Genomic DNA, 22,889 nt, shown 5'->3' on the forward strand with positions numbered 1-22,889 from the left:
CCCGCTGGAGTCTCTCCATCAAGCCTCACCTTTCCCGAAACACGGTACCCAGTGGCGTTGGTACCCAGCAGAGGGTTAGCTACCGCGTCCCGCCTCCGTTTAGGTGTTCCTAATGTGGTGGGATGTTTGACTTTTTCACAGCAGCGCAGCACTGACTCTTTGATCCCCTGTACTCCCCGATCTTTATCTGTAAAAGGGCTGGCTAGACAGCAGGTTCCCACCTTGCGTTTTCACGGATGATTACTCCTACCTAAGTACACTACTTGGCACTTGCCTGCGTGGACTTGCACCCTACGTTTTGCTGAGCCTTTATCCATTTTGTCAAGAGCATTTTGACTTTGAATCCTGTCCTCCAGAGCGCTCGCAGCTCCTCCCAGACGGGTCCCATTTGGCAAAAGACTTAAGCATCATTTTTATTCCTGTTTTTGGGTCGTTAATAAGCGTTCCTAAGTGCTCGCAGGACCAGGGCCCGGGTGGGGCGGGAGAAGCCAGGGTGGGGGACGTATAACGGGCATCCTGCTGGGGACCACACTGGTGTGGTCCCAGCGCTCGCTGGAGGCCGATGGCGAGCGGGCAGCGGGACTCATCGGGCAGAGGGGCGAATCGAGCCGGCGGGGAGAGGGAGCGAGGGCCGGGGCATCGGGCGGCCGCATCGCCTTTGTCTGCGGGAGGGCGGCGGCGAGGTGCGGACCCATGTGGCCGCCGCGCCGCGCCGTGCCGTGCCGTGCCGTGCCGCCCGCCGCCGGCAGGCTGGGCCGGAGCATGTGCAGCTGCGGCAGGCACCTGGCAGGGAGCCGCAGCGCCGGGGATGTGAACCAGGCGGAGAGGAAGGCCCTTGACTCATCAGATAAATCCAGCCCCGCACGGAGAGCGAAGGCGGAGGAGGCGAGGCGGCGGCGCTGCTGCTGCTGCTGCTGCGAGCAGGGGAGGATGGCGGGGGACAGCGAGCAGAGGCTGGAGGAGCACGGGCAGCCCAGCGGCGGCGAGCCCTTCCTCATCGGGGTCAGCGGCGGCACGGCCAGCGGCAAGGTGCGGGGGGCTTGGCGGCGGGGCCCGGGGGAGCCCCGGGGCTGGGATGGGAAGGGCTGAGCTGTGCTGAGCGAGGGGGAGCCCCGCGCCTTTCCCCGCGGCGCAGCCTCCCCCCGCCGGGCGCGGCGGCGGCGGCCACATGGCAGCGCGGCGGGTCCGAGCGGCCGCCCGGCCACGTGCGCTGCCCCGGGGCCCCGCCGGGCCGGGCCGGGGGAGGCGGCGGAGCCGGAGCCGGAGCCGGAGCCGGGCGGGCCTCGGGAAGGTTGAGCCGGCGGAGAGAGCGGGGCCGCCCAGGCCTCCCCGCGGGCGGCGGCTGCGGGAGCTGGGCGGCCGGGAGACCCGCGGACACGTGGAGGGGGGGTGCGGGGTGGCCGCAGGCTTTGCCCCCCCCGGCCAGGACCCGGCTCCCCTCCGCCGGGCCGGGGGGAGCTGCCGGGGGGCAGCGGGCAGGGCTGGGGGCTGCGCGGCGGGGCGTGGGCGGCCCCGGCCCGACCGGGATGGAGGCGGCATCCCCCCTGCGAAATCCTCCCTCCCGTGGCTTTAATGAGCGCTTTTCCTCCGTCACCCTTCCACTTGCAGCGTCCCAAAAGGCTGCTCGCCCCGCGGCAGACCCGCAGGGCGCGTTGGGTGCCGTGCGATTATTTAATTTTTCTTTCAATGGTGTCGGTCGTGCATGGGGGGGGGGGGGGTGCCCTTTTCTGGCCAACTTTGGGGCAGCAGGAGTGGAAATTCTGCAGTAAATGCTGACTCACAGCGGAAGAACGACCTCCTTGCTGCGCCCGGGAGGGGATGGTCCTTGGCAGCGGCAGGTAGGAGCGGGGCGGGGGGCTGCGGGGCCGGCCGCGCCAGGGAGAGCCGCTCCGGCCGGGCTCAATGCGGGTTTTCTCTGGAGGGCTGCTACACCCAGGCTGCAGCGCAGGGCAACTCCGGCAACGTTACGGCTTGCCTTTTTTTTTTTTTTAAGTTATTTCATACAGTCGCTTTTCCTTTTAACCTGAAGTGGGTTGCTTTCTATCCTAATATGAAAAGACAATTACTTTTTTTTTTTCTTACTTAAGAGCAGTAAAACCAGATCCACAGCTAATCAGCCCTCCTATGCAGGGCAGCACAGACCTTCTACCTACATCTTTAACAGGCATTTCAGAGAGTATGACTAGATTTGGAAGTAGCAATACCTCTGAAATATTTCTTGCTAAGGAAAGTGAGTGTGGGCCATCACAGGAGGAAGACAGAGCCTTATATCTTTAGGTTGATTCCTGGTTGGGGGGGGGCATCTCTTGAAGGATGGCATAACCCAACTGCTGTACCTCAGCCCATAGTAACAGTGTTTTAAGAATGTGTCTCTAAGTACCCTAGCGATTCTTGGACCGCTGTTGCTATTGTAAGGGGGAAAAATCCAGATATAACAGGAGAGGGTTGGTGAGAGAGTATGTGATCTCCTCCACTGGGAACCAAAGCTGGATTGTTCGTGCAGTACAGCTCCTGGTGACTCAAATGTGCTGGGTTTGTCTGCTCTCTGATGCGTGGGTCTGCCTCTCTGTAGCTGTCCCAATAACATTGTGTCTGGCGCTGCTGAACTGTTATGTCTCTGAACACTCTGTCTCTGGCCCACAAGGTAAAAGCAGTGATTACAGTACAATACGCCACAGTTGTTCTCAACTTCAAAGTCAAAAAGCTTGGTAGCAGCAGGCTGCCTTAGGAAAAAAAAAATAGGGAAATGGTTCTTTCTAGCAAGGGAGATGTACTAACTGACTTTTCCTGTCTCTCAGCTTTGATTTCCCCCTTCCAGTGATTGCTGGCTGCTAAAAACCTCTGTGCAGTGCTGCCCATTGAAGGGAATCCAGCAGATCAGTACAAAGTTTGTAGGAAAAGGCTGCAAGAAATATCCTGGGAAAAAAAAAAAGCTTGCTCAAGGAGAAGCAACAGGAAAAAAGGACCTGGGGCTTCTGCGCACAGACCCTCAAGTTCACATTTGATGCAGCTGCAAGGCAGGGGTGCAATGGGGTTGTCCCCCATCTGGCTAGTGACAGTGCCCTGCGCCGGGCTATGCCAAGTGCCACAGCATACTCTGGGAACGCAATGGTGGGGCTGGTGTGGTTTGCTCAGCTAAAAGCTTTCCTGCTGCTAAAATCCAGCCCGGGGGCTGCTGTGCTGGTGTGTTGGCTGTGGGTGAAAATAAAATGCTCCTAGAGGGAAAGCGAAGCAGGCACCTTTCGTGCTGGGAAAGCGGCAAATCCATCCGATTTGCCTTCACACCAACTGAGGGTTGTTGTCATAACGCACCCCTTTGGCAGCACACCAGCCTGAAGATAACAGAGGGTATTTGCCTTCCGAGGCCCCCCCCCAGCTCCTCCCTCTGCTGCTTTTGTTGAGTCTAAGATGGGGGAAAAAGGTTCTGTGGTCCCCCTCATCCCTCTCAATGTACCAGCACAGTCGGGCTGTGGAAGGAAGGGATCCTGTTTGTAGCTTGCCGCAACTTGTTGCGTCATGTGGTGCCCTGGGGAAGCTGGCATTTGAAGCGGCCAGCCTTCACCAAAGAGCTGGGGGGAGCGTTTGGCTGGTATTTCTTAAAGACAAATTGATAAGAACTCAAATTCAAAGGTTGACTGCTGTTCCCTAGTGAGCAAAAGAGGCTTGAGCAACTTTCAGTACTCAAATAGGAGGTAGAAACTTGAGCGTCCCTCCTGTGTTTGGTTCTTAAAAGAAATCTGGACTGTGTTGGGAGCAAAACTGGGGACCTGCAGAGGTGCTGGGCGGACTGTGATGGTGCAGCCTCTATGAGGGCAGTGCCAGCTGCATGGTGGCTGTTTTGTGTTGGCTCAGCTGGGACGGGCTCTTCACAAAAGCTTGCTGGGAGGCAGCATTTCTCCCACTGTCCCCCAGAATCCAAGCGCTGTGCAGCCCAGGCAAAGCTTGCTGCAGTCTCCTGATGTGGAGGAGATGACACGGCATTAAGACCCCCTCCTGTGCCAAAACCGGAGAGGACTGCAACTGCCTCATTTCCTCAGAGGGATTCCCAAGGCTGGTTGTAGTGTTTTCTTTCATCCCATATGCTTTCAAGTGCTCTGCTAAAGCTCTTGTTTCCTTCTTACACCCATGGTCTTTGTGCTAACAGCTTTTTCCCTCCCTCCCGCAAGAGATTCCTGACTACCAAGGACTGCAGCATGCAAGGCAGGCAGCCAGGCTGCGGGCTGGAGGAAAGTTCAGCAAACTGACTACTGGGGTGAGCTGGAAAGTGTTGGGATACCTGCTTAAGCTCTTCACGTGTCCTCGCTTCAGTTTAGCTCCTGGAACCCTGCAGCTCTGCTGGCAGTGCTGGAGTGGCTTGCTCCCAGCAGCAGTGGAAGCATCTGGTGCTGGGGTGGTTGCAGGGGTGGGGAGAGTGCTTGGAACGCAGGCTGAAGCATTGATTGCTTGTCCCCACGTGCTGCAAAGTGAGGTGCTGATTGCTACCTTCCAACAGGAGGTTGTAAGAAAAGACAGATTTACAAAGGGCTGAATGCTTTCCTTGGCTGCCTGGCTCTCAAACTAGTGAGGGCTGAATATGGGTGTCACCATGGTCCAGTGGCTGCACTGTTTGGATCTTTAGTTAGCACATAAAGTTGGAAATGTCTGTTTGAACATGCAGCCTGGGAGTTTCCAGACTGCAGAGCACCAAAATTGCAGCGTGTGTTCAGCCAGGTGTATTCTTCATTGTTAATCCATTAGGCACTTCTGCTTTAAACACCAAAAACACTGTCTGAGGCTGAGCTGGCTGCCTAGGAGAGTGAGCTAGCCAGAAGGCTGGTATCACCGAGCCAGGGTGGGACAGCCAGCATGTTGGTCCCCAGGGAAGCAGTGGCCCCAGCTGCAGTGCATCTCCACATGAGGCAGCTCCCTCTCCACGTGGGGCTTCTTGCTGACAGAGCTCAGACCCCTACACTAGCAAGGGCTGAGGTTCGCCACGGCAACCTGGGGGTTGCTGCCACTGTGTCACCACCTGCATGCCGGGCAAAGAAGCCCGGGGACGCCTGGCAGCGACGCAGTGGGGAGCCACGGGAGGGGGACTAGCAGGGATTGCAGCAGTCCTGTGTCACCTGTTTCCTGGTGATGTTCTGTGGCTGGCAGGAGCCCTGAATCACAAGGTCTGACTTGTTAAACGCTGGTGTCGATGCACGCTAGAGACTCGTCAAACTTTCTAGCAGAACATCATTCTGTGCCAGCCTCTGATCAGACTGATACACAAGATGTTTTGACTGGTCAGCCTTTTCCTGTTACTGACTGAATATGTGCGAGTTTGTTATGGAGCCTGCTTACTGTAGTCCCGTGGGCTCAGCCAGCTCCAAGCTATGGAGTTTGCAGCAGGGGCTCGAGAAAAATACCCTGCATCCAAACCCAGTGGATTGGGAGGGATTGTGTTAGGGGGGTTGTTTTCCTCCTCACGCGTAATCTGTGTTCAGATCCTCTGTGTTTGTGTCTGCCTGTTTATGCTCCAGCCCAGGGCTGCTGATCACATGCACAGTGTTCCAGAGTGAGTGAACAGAAACCTGGCTATCCCAGTGCGGGGCTGGTTGGCCTGTGGCTTGCAAAGGGAAAGGCGGGAACCGTGAACCTGCCTGGGAAAGCTCTGGGTGGAGGCCCAGGCTTTTCGTACAAGAATAGCAAGTTTCCAGTCCCAGTGCTGCCATATGGATGTGCTCCATTAGGACTGGAAAGGATTGCGTGGGTCATGAACTAGCTCTCTGCAGTTGCAGGGAGACATTTAATAGATGCTCTGGGACCCTTCCCAATTTAGTATCTGTTCTGTGTGTCACCCCAGTCCACCAAGCACTTCCTAATACCTAATAATTCCTAATTAACATAACCTTACAAGAAGAGACCAAAATCCACTAGTGTGCTGCTGGAGAGAAGGACAGCATTGCTATGGCTCCTGATTTCAAGGACCCAGTTGAGTCCCTGTGATGCCTGGAAAGGGAACTGTGCTATAGGGGACATTGAAGAAATGCAGCAAGTAACCAACCTCAGTGGTCCCTGATCTGATCTTAGGGAAAATCATTTCAGATCCCAAAACTGGAGACTACTTTATCCACAAGCATGTGATGAGGACACCTCAGCCAGGCTCCTGTGGATGCAAAGCTATTGACAGACACTGCCAAGCCTGTTCACATCCAGATCCTACAGGAAGGGGGTCGTGGCAGTGGTGTTCATAGATATGACCTCTGGGCTTCTCTCCTTGGTGGGAGGTGGGAAGTGACTGCTGCAGTCTTTCCTGTCTCCTGGCTGTCTCATTTGTTGTGGGCCAAGGGCATTGCTCTGCTGGGGGGGACTGTCCTCACGGTGAGCCGCATCCTGGCTCAGGGCGAGCAGCCTGCAGCCATGGCAGGAGTCTGTCTGGAGCCCAGCACATTGTCTCTCCTGGTAGGTCTTGCTTCTGGGCACAGCGCTTCTCCCTTTACCTGGTCCCAAGGGGACTGGCAGCTTCAGTGTTTCTTAGGGCTGGAATAACTTTATCTGGCATAAGTCACTTTTGCTAGGTGTCTAGTCTGGAGTCCTTGGGAGGATGAGAGGTCCTCCCTGCTGCTGTATTGGGAGCCTAGTGAGCAGCTCGGTGTAGACATCCCTCTGCAGTGCCAGGCTCCCTGGGGATGGATGAACTGCTCAAAGCGAGTGGGTTTTGTCATATCCACATGCACAAGGCTTAAAGATTCCTCCTAGCCCAGGACAGGCCTTACCAGCCGAGGCAGAAGTGCCTGTACTGCCCTGTCTGCCACAGCAAACCTGGGGCTGAAAGCATCAGCTGTGTCCTGCCTGGTACCTTCACATGGTGGTTGACTGTAGCACTGTCCATCACCTTTCTCTCTAATACCCGTCTGAAGTCGTAATTTACTGGCTGATCAGAGCTACCCAAGAGGGATTGTGGGATAATGTGCATAATAATATTGGGGAATTAGTCAACTCCTAAAGAATATCTGAGCAGCTGGCTATAGGCCATGAGTGAATATGAATTAAATATGTAATGTAATTAATATCTTTCAAAAAAAAACGTCAGGGGTAGGGCTCTGAACACCCATCTGTTGAATTTCCCCTGTGCACCACCTCTCTCCTTTTGGGAAAATATGCTGGAGTTCTTCTCTGGGTACCCTCTGTGTCTTCCCCTCCCAGCAGAATAAAGCTGTACTTCTTCCTGAAACACTGCTTATTTGTGTGCTTGGTTCAGAGGAGGAATCCTGCAAGGGGAGCTGCAGCCGCTTCTGTGCAGGAATAACATTTCCCTGAGCTCCCTTCGTGCACTGTGGTGTGCAGATACCTCCCTCTCAACCGTCTGTGTGTGCTGTGGGTTGGTTTGCACAGCTTTCTCAGGGAGCAGCTCAAGCGCAAAGCCTGGGGGAGTGCAGCTCAGTGGGTCGCAGCCAGTTTGCTTGACCCTGGAGCTGAGTTTCCCTCGCTGCAGTGTGTGGAAAGTCATGAACGATGGCAGAGGGGCCGGGGCTCCCTGCCTGCATGCTTGGAAAGTCCTGCATTGGTTTCATGTGGCTAACATCGGAAAGGTCCATTTGGCAACCATGGAGGCTCAGAGGCTGCTGTGTCCTGTCTATATTTAGTTTTAAACAAGTTCTGGAGGAGGGGAAGGCTTTTGCTTGAGAAAGCATCCTGTTGCCAGTGAGTGCGCTGCAGCTGAATCACCATCAGCATTTGCTTTGGGTCGCGGCAAGGTACGCATGGACAATGTAGATCTAGGGAAGGGGCTGAGCGGAGGCAAGGAGCCCTGTCATGCCTCTCATCTTCCTGCAGATGGGATGTGTCATGCAGGGCAGAGCTAGGGATGGGGCTCAAATCTCAGAATTTCTGTACTGGGATTCATCTATAGCATCATGTCATCTTCCTCAAGTCATCCTCCATTTGCCTTTGCAGTCCTGGGCTTCTCAGGGAAGAAACAATTGTTGTCTTCACCCTTGGGAGAAGTGGTTGCTGGTAGGAGCCAGGCAGTTAGGAGTTGGCAAAGGAAGGAATCAGAGCCCAGGCTGTTCCTTCAAGCAGGTGCTGAGTGCATGTGTCAGCACCACGCAACCCCTGGGTTACCGTGCATCCAGGCTGGTTACAGCCTGGCATGGTACTTCGCAGTCATGCTTTGGTCTTGGTCTTTCTGGGCACCTGCAGACGTCCCCAGAGCCTAACCACTATCAATTCCAGTTATTAGTGGATTTTTCACACTTCTGATTAACATCAGTCACACGTATGTATGTATGCAGTGCTGGTTTGAAAGAAGGGGGTTTAAGCAGGGGACATGCGTCATTCATTTGGAGGGACGCTTCCTGAGGCTGGGAGTTTCTGTTCCCACTGCATAGGGGAATTTGTAACCTCTGCGTTTCTGGTTTTTCTTCCTCCTTAACATAGGGTGTTTATTGACCAAGGGGAAAAACTGCCTGTCCAGCTGTAGGAGGTATTCAGACCGGCATCAGGGAATGTCCCTCACGAACCTTTCTTATTTCCATCACAAGTGATCGCAGGGAAAGGAAAAACCTTCTTCACTTAGACCTGAGGTGGGCGTTATTTCTTACCAGCCCCAAAGAGAAAGCTGCAGGAGTCCTCACCGAGGTTTGCTGCCCTGCTAAGGCAAGCTGAACACAACCCGTGGGTTGGAGGAACGTGACGTGTTCCCTGCTGTCCCTATGTCCCACTGCAGTTTTGCAGGTATCACATGCGAGCAGTGCCCTGGCTCACAGCTGCCCTCTGCGGGACCACGGTGACATGTGTGCCTCTTCCCAGAGCCCAGAGGTGCCCACCTGGGCGACACGGTACACCGGACCTGAGCTTTGTTCTGAGAGCAGGATGTCCTTGTGATCATCTTTCTCCACCACTTATGATAGCTCTCCAAAGCCCACCAGAGAAAAGGGAAGGGTCTGTAGCATCTGCCTGGATGCTTTTGCAAGAGGCACTTGCCACCCCAGAGCACTGGATGGTAAATGCATCTGGGACATGCTCTGATCCTTGCCCTGGTAGGACGTACGTCTGAGCCAGGACTTACGTTCCTGTCTCCAGCTGCCAAGGGCTACTTTCTCCTTGGGTTTTTCTCACCATTGGATGTCTCATGTTGTGGGGTATGGAACAGGAGGGCAATTTTCAGAGATGATGGGGACTCTCTTCCCCACTTTCCAGGATCAGTAGACGAGGGATTAATGTGCATAAGGCAGCAGAAAGACTGGCCGGAACTGTCTGATGCCCTGAAATGGTTTTATTGTCCATCTGTGTGCTGAGGTCCAAGGGGAGAGTGCGAGTGCAACTGGTGTGTTGCTTTCACTGATCCGAAGTAAAGGAGCCCTGCTCCTTCCCCTGGGCTGGGGAAAGCAGTTACTGGTGCAGATCCGTATGGAGCCTGCTGATCTACAGGCTGGGGATCTGAGCTGGAAGGTGATTTATTCCTAATTGCAAAGGGCCTGAGAAGCCTGGTGCCCTCGGCAGCTGTGGCCAAGGCTGAACCCTTTTGCACCGTGTCTCTTTGCTGCATGGGCAGCACGGAAAGGCAGCAGCATCCCAGGGAGAGAGCAAGGGAGGAAAAGTGGAGGAGAGGCACTGTGCACACCCTGTTTTTGCGAAACCTATGGGATACAGCTGGATAAGCAATAGGGCTGACACAGGCTGGAGAAGGATGTGGGGAGTGGGAAAACAGAGGAAACAGAGAACGGGCTCTGGCTTTGTGTCTGCATGTGCCGAAGGGTGAGTGACTGGCACTGACTTGCAGTGCTTTGTTCTGGGTGGTAGCAGCTTGCTGCAGGGCAGGGCTGCCAACGTGGCTTGGGAAGCACAACTTGCCAGCCCTGAGAGGCATGAGAAGAAGGTGGGATGCTCAGCGAGACCCCATCCCTGACCCAAACCCCAAACTTCTGCCCAGGGCCGCAAGGACTGCTGTCGGGCAGCCCGAGCCGGTTCGCTCTGCAGCAGTGCTGTGTGCGGAGGCTCTCCAGCCAGGCTGGGGCTGACTCACAGCGCAGTGGTCACAGCCAAGTCAGGTCAGCTTGGCCTGGAGGGGAAGAGATGGTCTCTGGGGACAGGAATGCTGTCAAATCTTCCAGCTTCTCAGGCAAACAGCCTTGCCCTCTGCCTGCTGGGGTGACCTCCTCTGCCAGGCATGCCTTCCCCTCCCTGTTCCCTCTCACCACTGCTGTCTTCAGCTCTGCATCTGGAGGTTGCCAGCCAGGTACGGAGCAGATGGTTGAGCCAGTGGGGAGGTGAGAGCATAGAAAAAGCCACAGGCAGGCTGGGGCAAGCAAACCTCCTTTGTAAAGCAGAGTGCTCAGCAGAGAGTATTTGTGGTAACCGAGGCCAGGAGCAGCTCAGATGGGCATCTGCAGCAAGCATGATTTGCAGGAGGTGAAGCAGCTCAGTTTGGCACCAGGAGCACCCCTTTCTCAAACAGTGGATGCCACAGGGGCTGACGTGCAGTGCTCCTGCAGGCAGCAGAGCACTCCCCCACCGGCCTGACCTTGGCTCTCACTGGCCGGGGCAGGCGTGCCGGCTGCCAGTTAGTGATGCAGTTAACGCCGCTGTGTTGCACAGCGGCCAAGGACTCGTATGACTAAGGAGAAGAGACTGAAGCAGGCTTTTGGATTTGTCCCCCAAGCTCTGCTCTGATTCGTGGTGTGATGACGGCGGTCCGGCGTGACCCTTGGCCACGCAGCTGGTGCCTGCTGCGGTGCCAGCAGAGAGTCAATGCTGGCCACTGGCACCCAGCCCACTCTGCGCGGTGTGCAAGGTGCCGGCTCTTGTGCCAGCAGTGCTCGTGGGGATCTTGCACTGGCAGCCAGAGCCACGTGGCTCTTCAGCCACTGGCTCTGCAGTGCCTTTAGCCTTGCTGTGCCAGGAGGCACCAGGATATGCTCACGGCTGCTCCTCCCAGCCCTTGCAGCTGTGGCAGAGATCCCTGGATAAAGTTCCAGAGCTGCTCTTCTGGTATTTTTTCATCCTGGGCTTTATTTAGGGTATGAAAACAACCTGGCTCTCCCTCTCTGAGGACTCTCTCCCTCCATGCCTGTGCAGTGGTGGAGTTTCTGGGCTGGACTAGGGCTGGGGGAACAAAGGCACTGAGGCTGCCTCACAGGGAGGAGGCTCAGCCCTGGTGCCATGCACAGCTCTGCTCCCTGGGGAGCTGCTGGGCAGGCTGGAGCTGGTCGTGGGGGCCCCGAGGGGTGCGACTGAACCCAGGCAGCAGCTGACTGGTTTCCTGCTGCAGTTTGTGCTGAGAACAGGAGCTGTGGGCAGGCCATAGGGACGGGGGAGAGGGAGGCAGGGAGCAAGCTTGGTGCTGCTTTCACACTGAAGCGCCCCATGGTGATGCCCCTGGAGCACTTTTCCCTCACTGGCTCTGGGCTGTGCCTTTGAGGGTACCATGAACTCTCAGCTGGAGGTCCAGCAAGCAGTGCCCCATGCACCCAGGAATGGCTGTTACCTGGGGACATCCTCCCTGCATGGCTCAGACACCACTTGCCACTGACTTGCATCCTCTGCTCTTCCTTTCCCAGTCCTCAGTGTGCTCCAAGATCGTCCAGCTGCTGGGCCAGAACGAGGTGGACTACCGCCAGAAGCAGGTGGTGATTGTGAGCCAAGACAGCTTCTACCGGGTCCTCACCTCAGAGCAGAAATCCAAAGCACTCAAAGGCCAGTTCAATTTTGACCACCCAGGTGAATGGAGAACAGCACCGGGGCCTTGCTGTGCAGTAGGGGGCGAGGGCTGGAGCAGGAATCCCTGCTCCACCAGCAAAGAGCCTTGCATGGACACTGGGACTCTGTCTCTGCATGGGGCAGGAGTGGGTGGCTTGGTTAAGCTCTTCAGGAAGCGGGTGCATCCCTGGCAGGGTGGCTGGGGGCCACCTGTGTCCCCTGCAGTACAACCTCTGTCTCTCTTGGGAAGGAAACTGCCTCTGGGGTGGAGTGTTTGGGATGAGAAAGGGCAGGTTGTAAACCCTCAAACTCCTTAAGATGCTCCTCTTCTCCCTGCAAAAACATCCCCCAGTTTGAAAACCTTTCTGGTGCAGCTGGGTTGGGACCAGGGAGATCTGGCCTGGCACAGCCCCCTGGAGCCAGCAGCTCCATGTCCCTCCTTCAAGGAGGGAACCATCTTGTGCAGCTGCTCTGCAAACGCCTCCACCGAGGGGGCCATGCCCTGTTGTTACAACAGGGGCTTTTTGAACCATCTCCAGGCTCGGTGGGGAAATTTCAGAGCCGCTGTCCCTTCATCCCCACGAGGACAATGGCCAGAGGCAGTGAGCACTGAGCAAACAGAGCCCTGTCTGTCTGGCAGCTCGAGGCTGAAACACTGCTCCAGTCTCTCGAAGGGCTGGAGCCCTGGAGGAGATGCCTTCCCGAGCCCAGGCTGTCAGCACTGCCATACAAGGACAATATTGATCTCTGTGGGCCAGATCCCAGGCTGGTGCAAAGCAGTGAAACCCCAGGGGCTCTGAGAGAGCTGGGCCTTGCTATGCCCACGGGGACGTGGAGGGCTTTCCTCCTGAGTCTGTGTGTCTGTCCGTCCCCAGTGCGGGGTGCCAGTGGCTCTGGCTAGGCTAACCTCAGCATCTGGTGGGTGGGAGAGGTTGCAAAGCTGCCTCGGGTAACGTTTCTTTTCTTCTCAGATGCCTTTGACAACGAGCTGATCGTGAAAACGCTCAAAGAGATCACGGAAGGGAAGACGGTCCAGATTCCCGTCTATGACTTTGTCTCCCACTCCAGGTCTAACAGTTGCCCCTGCCTTGCTGTGCCTCTGCTAATGCCCTGCGGCGCAGCACGCAGCCATGCCAGCCCAAACCACCTGCCCCTCCACTTGTGCCTGCTCTTAGGCGCCTAATGTGCTAACTGAATGTTTCAATGCTAACTACTCCAAACCCTTGGTTAGAGGATCCAGGGCAGATACAGGTGCAGTCTGAGAGTCTGGAAAGCTGCGCAGCCATGCTGTTGCGTCCAGCAACACACAGGCATCAGTAGAAGGGGGTTATGGCCCCCCTTTTCTTCCTCCATCCACACTTCCTCTCCCCATAAACTCTGTGTTTGCAGCTTTAACAAGTGTTCCAGGCTCAAACAGCCCGGCACTGCCAGGAAAGGAGGAGGACAACAGTTCTTGCTTCTGTAACTCTTCCCTTGCATGTGTTCAGCTTGTTTTTGCATGCCTGTGTTGGTCGTGGATGGCGTGACCTTGCTCCATTTCCCACAGAAGCACTGTGGTGTCAGGGGAGTGCTGCCTGGTTTCCAGGGGAGCAGAGCTGGCCCTTGCAGGTTCCTGTGGGTCAAGCCCCATGCATAGGCTTTCTGGGCTTTACGGCTTGGCACATAACACTTGCAAGCAGCAGCTGGCCAAGGTGGGGGGAGAAGGGCTAGTCTGCTTCCTGCTCTGCCGTTTGTCCTTCTAGGAAGCGTACGTATGCCTTGGATTCCCTTCACTGCGGTGGGGTAGGTCTGCCCTCTCCTCGGTCACCCCCCTGGTGCAGCAGTGATGTGCCAGGGTTGGAGCAGTGCCTAGGAGCGCCGCTGTTTCCCCCCACCTCTCTTAGCTTGTTTCCCCCGCCACCAGCGTATTTTGACTCTCCGTCCCTCTGCTAGGAAAGAGGAGACGGTGACTGTCTACCCTGCCGACGTGGTGCTCTTCGAAGGCATCCTGGCTTTCTACAGCCAGGAGGTGCGAGATCTCTTCCGCATGAAGCTCTTCGTGGACACGGACGCAGACACCCGGCTGTCCCGCAGAGGTGAGGCCTGAACATGCCTTTTGTAGCAGGGACAGAAATGTCACTTAACTGATCTGGGCAGCTGGTCACAGAGGCAGGTGACAGTGACTGGAGCAGAACTGGAATTGGCACAAAGCTGTGCTGCTGCTAGCAAAGAGTCAGGGAGCTTTTCCTCCCCAGTGCAGCGTGTCACATAGGGCAGCTTATGGCAGTGGGGAGCACCTTGCTCCCTTGTCTCTTAGGATTCAGCGGGGTTTTTGCTGCCTTGTCTGGGATTCCTCCTTTGATGCATGCAGCAGTGTGACTACTGAGCGTGCTGTGTCCTCATGTGGCCCTGTGGCACCAGCCCTGCGCCATCAGCTGAATGGCAGATACTGCTGGTCAGCAGGTACCAGCAAGGAAGGGTGCAGTGGGCATGGCAAAGCGGCTCGACAGCTCAATCAGAAGTCAGTGCCTGATGGATCTGCTCAGGATCTGGGGTATGGGTGTGCTCCGAGGATGGCATTTGGGCGTGAGGATGAACTTTGTGGATGATGGAGATGGGGAGTTTGGTTTTACATCTTGGTTTGTGCAAGCAGAGCCAGTGCAGCATGGAGCCTCTTTGTGGTACTTGGCACTGGGGTGATGGCTTTGGGGGCAAAGAGCCCTAGAAACCAGAATATCTGTCTCTAGGACTCCCCAAGTCCAGCTGGCTTGGCTGCGGGTTGCCAGCTAACATGGGAGGAATTCCAGCTCTGCAGGGTCTGCAAGGTTTGAGATGCAGTTCATTTCAAAGCAGCCTTTAGGAGTGGGGTCACTGATGTAGCGCCTGAGTCTCCTGGATGACTAAGAAAGCGTTTGGGACTCTTGGGGCAGAATTCAGTTCTGTCTGAACTGTCCCTACCCCTGCCTGGCTCCAACAGCCTCCACAGGGTATCTGGGGATGCAGAAGATGACTTAGAGGAGAGGTCCCATCCAGACCTCTGTGCTGTGATGACAGGAGCCTGTCTCTCTGTCAGCCTGGGACTGCTTGTGTGCATGGGACTGTTCCACTCTGCAATGGAACTGGTCTTGCCTGCCCTCCTGCTGTCAGACAGATACACAGTCTCCTCCACTGTTGGGATGTCATCAGTGCCAATTAAAAGCTGCTTTTTATGCATCCTTCTTGACCCTGCCCACTGTTCTTGCATGACTCATCCAGGGAGGTGACAGCACAGTCATTGCAGGGAGACGTCTTAGCAGGTCACAGATACGCATTTGCAAGATCGCGCAATGTGAGCCTTATCCCTTAAGCAGACTGTGCTGTGCAGGAACTTGGGTTCACGCCCAGCCACAGGGTAGCACACGTTTTTGGCAGTGCCCTGTCTCAGCTGTCTGAGGTGTTGCCTTGTGCATTTGCAGCACCACATGACCATGTGTGCTTCCCAATCGTATCCTGGGTTGTGTGGTTCAGTCACTTTGGACTTGGTACATAACTGTGAGCTCAGGCCTTGAGAACTGGTTGAGATCTCGTTGACTAAGAACCGAGACCATCCAGCTGCTGACCACAATACAGAGCTAAACCCTGTTGTGCTGCAGCTGTTGGACAGGGTCCTGAGCCACATGGGCCCAGGCCATTCTTGGGGTATTTCTCCCGCCTACCATCGATAGCTAAAGCCTTGCAAAGGGACAGCTAGGCTGGCTGATGTGCTGGTGTCTCCTAGTTAGGGCAACTCATTGGCCTCCCGATAGGGAACTGACCATTTGGCAGTCTCCTGGCCTGCCATCAGTAGTTGGTAGGACCACTGCAGCAGCAAATCTGTTTACTGTATGTCTCCCTGGCATTTTTGGGAAAGGAGAGCCTGCGTGCGAGGTGCTGAACGTATAATCGTGTCTCTGAAATGTAGCTGGAGGCAGCTTGTAGCAAATGTCTGGATCTTGCATTGTGACATGGCTCTGAGTCATCTTGCTCTCCCAGAAATCCTGAAGAGTTGCAGCAATGGGCTTTTCAGCTGGGCAGCAGTGGGAGATGAGGTTCCTGGAAATGTAGCTGACAGCTCAGTTAATCAGTAGCGCAGGGGTTCAGTATGTGCAGCTCGCACTGTCCTCATCTCGGCACCTCTCCCAAGAAGAATGCTGCTACCAGATTGCAAGGGGCAAGGTCTGCCAGGTGCCTCAAACAGCCTGATCCGTGCATAGCTGACTCTGGCTGAGGCCCCTTGCTGCCCCCTCCTCAGCCAGCTTCCATAAAACAAAGACCAAGTCAGGTGTCACATGCGTGTTTCAGGCCTGAGTTGAGTGATGTCTGCCTTCTGGCTCTGGATGGGTGCCGATCCATCCTTGGGACATTTGCCTGCCCTGCAAGTAGAGGGTGATACCTCCAGATAGGGTGCGTGGTCTTAGCCTGGGTTGCTGGGACCCATTGCTTTGGGGCCAGGTACAAGACAGTGGGTGCCTGACTTGTGTTTGTGTGTGGGGTGATTGCCCTGCTGTGGTCTGCTCTGGGAGCGGGCAGGAGAGTTTTGCCCTGTCAGGACCAGCCCCTGCAGCCTGGGCACTCATCCTGTGCAGCTTGCAGGCTTCCCGCACGCTCTCCCAGGCTGTGTGTGCTGCAAATACACCCTCGCTATGCTCTTTCTCCGCCCCAGAGCAGCCAACAAACAGGGTGTGGGACCTGGGAAACAAAAGTGTCTCTGTTTTATTTTCCTTGCTTGTTTTTCTGTATTGTTTGAGCTGGGGCTTGCTCCCGCTCTCTGGAGAAGGGAAGGAGCTGGCTAGAGCAGCCTGGGCGGGGCTGAGCTGTTCCTGGAGCAGGCAGGGAGCTGGCACACATCCTGCTGCCAGCTCTTTCTTCCCCCTGTCACCTCCCCTGTGTGGGGCTGCAAAATGGCATGCTGCAAAGCTGCTGGCTGATGGCAAACAGAGCCGCGGGGATGGTGCCAAACCAGCACTGGGAGAACAGCACTGTCCAGGCCTTGCAAGCACACGGGCACTGGCTGCTGAGCAGGTCACGCAGACTGGCGGTGCCATGGCTTGGCTCTGCTTGGCACGTGGAGAAGGCTTGCTCCGAACCCACTGCCAGGCGTTAGCATGCTGGGGAGAAGCCAGGCAGCCCCTTGGGGAGAGCCAAGAGCTGTCTGTTCGGCCATAGCGCTGTTTTGGCTCTTACCCGTGGATTGAATTCCTGCTGAACAGGGGCACTTTTCCATGCTGAAGTGGCTTCAGACCAGAGATGGCAGTGGCCCAAATACCTCATGAAAACAGGGTGTAAGGCCCAAATGGCAGAACAAGCAGGAGGACAGCTCACTCTCCTGCCTCCTGGCTTCCTCCTGAGCTGATCTCCTCCAAGCACCCCTTCAGCCTCTGGTTGTGGGAGCCTGCTTTGCCTTCCCATCCTGCTCAGCTGGGGACAGCACAAGGAGCCTGGCAGAGCTGGGTAGGTGGGTGAATTTTACTTTCCTCACCTCTACAAACCTGAGTTAAACTGCGCCTTAATGTGTGTATGGGTGAACCCCACTGCTTTTCTGTTCTTTGGGCACCTTTGCACTGGGACGACTGGGAGAATGCCCCATCCTTAGGCCAAGGGCAGGGCGGAGTGACAGGAGGGATGCAAGGGCTGAGGCTGGAAACAGTCAGGACTGGGGTGGCACTGGTTACAGCTGGAATGTGTTTGCAGAGTTGAGAAGGGAGGGAGGCCAAGAAAAACCCTTGGTCAGGTCAGACAGCCCTTAGCTCCCAGGAAGGCTTGGAAGGGGCTTAAAAGCATGTAGCTGAGCTGGGGTGTGCTAGGACATGTGGGCAGCAGCTTCCAGGAACAGAGACCTCAGGCAAAATACCTGGGTGGCTGGCCAAAGGCCGTACTGAAGGGAAAGGGGATGGACCGATTCATGTCTCAGCCGCTGATTGTGCCTTACATCTTCCCTACAGTGCTACGAGACATCAGTGAGCGAGGCAGGGACCTCGAGCAGATCTTATCTCAGTACATCACCTTCGTCAAGCCTGCCTTTGAGGAGTTCTGTTTGCCAGTAAGTAAGGGGAGTGACACCCACAGGAGTCTTCCCAAAAATGCCTCATACCCTGCCCAGCTCCTCAGACAGGAGCATTTTGTGCCCTAGAGCTCAGATCAGCCTGCCTCACCTTGCTCCCTCCCTGCAGGCACTGGCAAAAATGGGGGTGGCCAGTGCTGGCCAGGGCAGGGCGAGATGGGGACTATTTATACAGCCACTGCCTTCCTGGTGAGATCACCCTCCCCAAGCGAGGTCTGTCTGCTCTACGCCTTGGCCTCCAAGCACCCCTTCAGCCTCTGGTTGTGGGAGACTGCTTTGCCTTCCCATGGGAAGGCCCCCTCACTTGGGGCCAGGGTTGCAAGGTCTGCTTGGAGAAAGGAAGCTACTTTGGGAGCTGATAACCGAGGCAAGGCTCCCTAGCAGACAGGGACTTTGCATGCGGGAGACCACTGCAGTCCTGCAGAACTTGCAGGTGAAATAGCGCATTTGGAGGAGCAGCGGTTGCACACCTCTCCTGGCTCTTGTGGAGAGGAGCCTGCACCTTGGTTCTCAAGGCTTTTCAAGCAGATGTGGTAGTTACATGAGGAATTTCTTCTTATTCTGGAGGAACTGAGCCAGCAGAGTCCTGCAACCTGGGAACTGCTGGCCAGCACCGCAGGCAGGAATTGAACCTGTGCCTCCAGCCTCAGGAACATCTCTGTGCCTGTCTATGTGGCTAGCTCTGCCCCTTCCTGTAAGAGGGGCTGATTCTTTCTGTGCTACAAGATCTTTTCTTGGCTCCTGGGCAGCACTCTCTTCTCTGTCTCACTCAGTTGTGGCTCTGGGGACCAAGGTCCAATTCCAGTGTAATCGCAGAAAGGCTTTTCCTGAGGGGCAGGTCCAGCTTGGTGGCTCCCCTCCTTGCAAGTCCCCAGCAAGGTAAATCTGCAGCTTTGCAAAGCAGCAGATGCTGCATCAGTCTCTTCTGTTGAAGAGTCTGTAGGAGGACAAAATGTGAAACAAGGAGGGTAGAAAACAACTGCTTTGTCCCTACCCACCAGCTTTGCAGTGGTCTGCTCCCACTTCCAACCTGGTGGTGGGCTCAGCTGCAGAGCAATTGCATGCGGAGGTCGAGCAGGCTCAGCACCTCCTGTTGCTGTTACTCAACTCCTAAACCAGCTCTGGGCCAGGTGGTCCAGCACTGCAATGGTCCAGCATGTCCTGGTGATTTTTGATATGGCTGGAAGCACCTGGAGGTGTCAGATGACACACTTCACCCAGCGGGCTGGTTTGTTTTCTGATGGTAGAGCTTGGCTGTCAGGAAGCTGATCAGCTGTAAAAGCTGACACAAATAGAGGAGGAAACTGAGACTGGCACCTGCAGGTGAAAATAGGTCAGGACTGGTGTCCTGACTCAGACAGGTGAATTCAGGTGAATCAGACACCTGAATTCACGTGTCCTGAGTTTACTCTCAGGAAGAGCCTTTTTTGCAAGTGATGCTGGTAGAAAATTCTCCCCACATCCCAAGCAGATCACATGGCTGTGCCCTGCATCTCCACACAGCCCAGGCATGCCAACTCTTGCTCTTGTACCAAGTCTGGCTGGATTCAGGGGGGAGGTTGTTCCCAAAAGCATCAGCTGCTGGAATCTTGCAGTTGTGAGGCTTTTTAATTTCAGGTTTTGTTAGGGTGCCTCTTACTGGAATCTGTATGAGCTCATGAAAATGGAGTCAAGTCATAAAGCATGGCCCTTGAAACACAGAGCAGAAGACAAATAAGAGCATCCAAAATGTATTATCAGCAGCCACATACCTCCCAGTGGGTTTGGGTTTGGCAAGGAAGGACCTGCCCCAGGAAGCAGGGACAATGCCCCAGTCTGCGGGGTCTCCACTTTCTCAGTAATGCAGTGCTCTTTCTCCTTCCAGACCAAGAAGTATGCGGATGTGATCATTCCCAGAGGAGCAGATAATGAAGGTGAGTGGACCCAGACCCTGCTGTTACGTCCTGGCAGCCGGCTTTGGGCTGTTGCGGCAGAGTTAGGTAGGAGGTAGCAGGACCTGCCGTGGAGGTGGCTCAGGCCGCTGCCACCTGAGAGGGTGCTGTTACCACACACCCATGGAGATGAGCTAATGCTGGGACTGGGAGTTTGTGCGCCTCTGATCAAGCCTGGGAGCCCATCTCCAGTGCAGTGCCTCCAGGCAAACTCCTGGTTCATCCCCCACAAAGGGAAACGTGCTTCTCCAAGGCCAGACGTGCAGCTGGGACAGCCAGGTCTCTACCTGGCTGGAATCAGCCTGACCCTACTGGCTTGAGTGCCTCCCCGCAGGGTTGCAGTTCCCCACCATGCGATAGGAGGGGATAGGAGCAGAGGAAACAGCTGGGTCGTTGTCTCTGGTTTGGCTCTAGTTTATTTGCAGTGATCCTAATGCAATCTCTCCCCCATGTCTTTCCCTCCCTTTTGCTTGCAGTGGCCATAAACCTGATAGTGCAGCACATCCAGGACATTCTTAACGGAGGACTCAGCAAACGCCAGAGCAACGGCTACCTGAATGGCTATACTCCTCCCCGCCAGCGGCAGCCCTCAGAGTCCAGCAGCCGGCCTCACTGACCCCGGGTGGCAGGCGTGAGGCTGGGGGCAGAGGGCGCTCGGGTCCTGCCACTGCCCCTCTGTACATACTGTCTGTTCATTCCCCCCTTATCTATTTAAGAAACCAGACGGAGACGAATGCCTTTAATTTTGTATGTTGGAAATGCCGAACGAGAAACAGCCGGCTGCTTGGGAGCCTGGACCGCCCACAGCTCCTGGCCTTGCTCAATAGCTCCTCCAGCACGGAACCGGCTATAAATCTCTATAAATATAGAATTGCTCTATTTTTGTGTAAACGCAGAATAACGTAAAATTACTTGCCATAAGGTATTTGCCAGGCTCAGTGTTGCTGGGAGGGGGCTGGGAAGAGGGTCCTGGAAGGCGTTGGTGTCAGGATCCTCACCTCAAAGGCAGTAAGGAAGGAAGAGCATTTGACAACTGCTTTAGTATCACAGTGGTCTCCATCCCGGGGAAGGGGCGGGCTGTGGTGGAGGTGGCAGCTTGAGTGTGGCATGGATTTTGTGACTGGGCTGGGGTTGCCTCCTCCTGCCATTGCTGTTCAGGTCCGAGCAGCCTGGCTTTGGCTGGCAGGCACTGCACAATGCTGCTGGGAGTTGGGAGAATGATGTGTAATACCTCCCCTGACTGTCTCTGCACCTCCAGCTCTCAGTCCCTCAACAGCGTCCCTTTCTGTGTCTGACAGCCCTTCCCACCACAGGTGTGGCTCTGCTGTCACACCCTCCAGCAAGGACCTGGTAGGTGATGCTGGGTATGTGATCATATAAATGTGGCAGCTTGCGTCTTTAGCAGTCTCAGTGCCTGGCTTGGGTGGGGGCGGCGTGCGAATACCTTCAGCCCCTCTGGAGCTCGGTGGCCATGTGTGTGGTGGGACTTCTAGCCAAGCCCTGGGCTCAACCCTGCGCCTGGAGGTTGGCTTGCCAAAAGGTCAGAGGTGTGTCTGTCATTCCTCACCTGGGACGGTTTTGCTCTTGGATGGGGGATTTTGGGTCTGTAAGATATGGTTTAGGGAGAACCAGCCTTTTCTGAAAGAAAGGGGCAATGGATGATGAAAAGCAGCTGCTGAGCAGCCTGTCTGAAGGGTGGCAGCAGTGTGTAGCGGTCCCTGGGCTGTCTGGCATCCCTGTGTGGGACATCCACAGGTCCCAGCTGGGTAGCATGAAACTAGATGCCCAGGAGTCCTCTGCTCCCCTTTTTCAGAGCATGCTCTTGCCTGGCCTGTGTCCCTTTCATTGCGTCCTGATGGAGGGCACTGTGTCCCTGCAGTATGTGTCCCCAGGGCTGCCCAGGAAGTGCCCTCCCTTGCTCAGGGTGAGAATTGGTCTCCCTTAACCTGGTAGTGCTGCAACAGCCGTGTCCCAGGAGGGCCTGGTGGGGCAGTACTGCAGGTCTGGGGATGCCTGGAGAGCAAGGTGGGACAGCTGGGCTGGGGCAGGGGCTCAGTGGTGGGAGCCAGGGAAGGGGATGTGGTAGGATGGTAGCCAGGAAAGATCCTTTGGCCCATGCTGCTGGGACTGACTTGCCCCACTGAAAATAACTTTCATAGGCATCCCACAAAGCCTGGAGCAGGGACCCTTAGCCTTGCTCCCTCTGATGATTTTTAGTCTTTCCAGAGCATTGATTTTGCTCTGCATGGTTAAAAGCTTAAGACCTTAGATGCTCAATGCTCCATCAGTCTCCAGCCCCATGTGAGCTGAGACAAGCTTTGATTTTTAACAGAGAGAATAAGAAAGGAGACACATCCCCCAGTGACCGCAGCTGGGGCAAACTCTTGATCTGTGACGGGGGCACATGGCAGCCCTTTATCCTCCTCCCTGTCTGCAGACACTCCCCGAGGCATATCAGCTTTGCCATAATCATGGGCTGGCACTGGCTAATTCTAGGTACAGCCATAGGTAAGAGGGACCGAAGCCCTGCAGAACTGGTGAGGCTTCTCAGGGCTTAAGCAGCCAAGACAGCTCTCAAGATGAAGTACTGGCCTCCTCTCCCCTGTAAATAAAGACAGAACAAATGGATGCTAGTGTTTCTTGTCTCCTGTTTGGTGCTGCATGTTGCTGGCTGCGGTGTCAGTGTGGAAGCAGACTTGGCTATCATTGTCTTAGTTCTGCATGGCAAAGCCAGACCTTGAGCAAAGCTCCTGGCACAGACTGCTTTGGTGAAGAAGGAGGTGCTGAAGGCAGTGGCTCTGGCTTTTGGCTGGCCAGCCAGCTCTCAGCAAGTCCTGGTGCACATGTGGCTCGGGGTGCTTTTGTGAAACCCCTCTGTGCTCTTAGGACAGCAGAGAGAGAGACAAGTTCAGCCCTTCCCGGTAAGTCTCTTGAGCAGATGACAGTCAAGTGAATTTCATCAGAAGACCTTACAGGCAGGGTGGCATTTGCACTAGTGGAGTATCAGGCAAGGGTGAGACTGCTTTTAGCAAAGGGGTAAATCGCTTTACGGCGAATCACTTTAGGTCAGCATGGATTCACGAAGGGGAAGTCATGCTTCATCTGATAACCCTCTATGATGAAATGAGTGGCTTGGTAGATGAGGGAAGAGCAGCGTGTATTGTCTACCGTGACCTCTGTCAGGCTTTTGATATGGTCTCCCGTAAGATCCTCATAGTGAAGCTGTTGATGTATGG

The 22,889-nt window shown here is 55.5% G+C and overlaps 1 protein-coding gene across 2 annotated transcripts; it reads left to right on the plus strand.

The window, feature by feature from the left end:
* Window positions 1-903: 903 nt before the first annotated feature.
* On the plus strand, window positions 904-22,281 carry UCK2 (uridine-cytidine kinase 2). Of its 2 annotated transcripts, none has more exons than XM_009462491.2 (7): window positions 904-1,029; window positions 11,526-11,685; window positions 12,636-12,732; window positions 13,597-13,739; window positions 17,604-17,701; window positions 19,587-19,635; window positions 20,130-22,281. In XM_009462491.2, the coding sequence occupies exons 1-7, from the start codon at window positions 931-933 to the stop codon at window positions 20,267-20,269; spliced, it is 786 nt and encodes a 261-aa protein (XP_009460766.2). In that variant the 5' UTR covers window positions 904-930; the 3' UTR covers window positions 20,270-22,281. The 2 variants fall into 2 exon arrangements, with proteins under 2 accessions (XP_009460766.2, XP_087590077.1); XM_087733951.1 differs by lacking the exon at window positions 904-1,029 and adding an exon at window positions 1,723-1,838.
* The last annotated feature ends 608 nt before the right edge of the window (window positions 22,282-22,889 follow it).

The sequence above is a fragment of the Nipponia nippon genome, unplaced genomic scaffold (genome assembly GCF_047370975.1).
Source record: "Nipponia nippon isolate SJK-2023a ecotype South Korea unplaced genomic scaffold, ASM4737097v1 scaffold_5, whole genome shotgun sequence".
NCBI classification, from domain to species: Eukaryota; Metazoa; Chordata; class Aves; order Pelecaniformes; family Threskiornithidae; genus Nipponia; species Nipponia nippon.

What these genes read in the sequence shown, in the direction of transcription:
- UCK2 (XM_009462491.2), top strand. Translation starts at nt 931, where the DNA reads ATGGCGGGGGACAGCGAGCAGAGGCTGGAGGAGCACGGGCAGCCCAGC. An exon ending in GACTTTGTCTCCCACTCCAG is followed by an intron (nt 12,733 to 13,596) that starts GTCTAACAGTTG and finishes TCCCTCTGCTAG; the next exon opens with GAAAGAGGAGACGGTGACTG. An exon ending in CACCCGGCTGTCCCGCAGAG is followed by an intron (nt 13,740 to 17,603) that starts GTGAGGCCTGAA and finishes TCTTCCCTACAG; the next exon opens with TGCTACGAGACATCAGTGAG.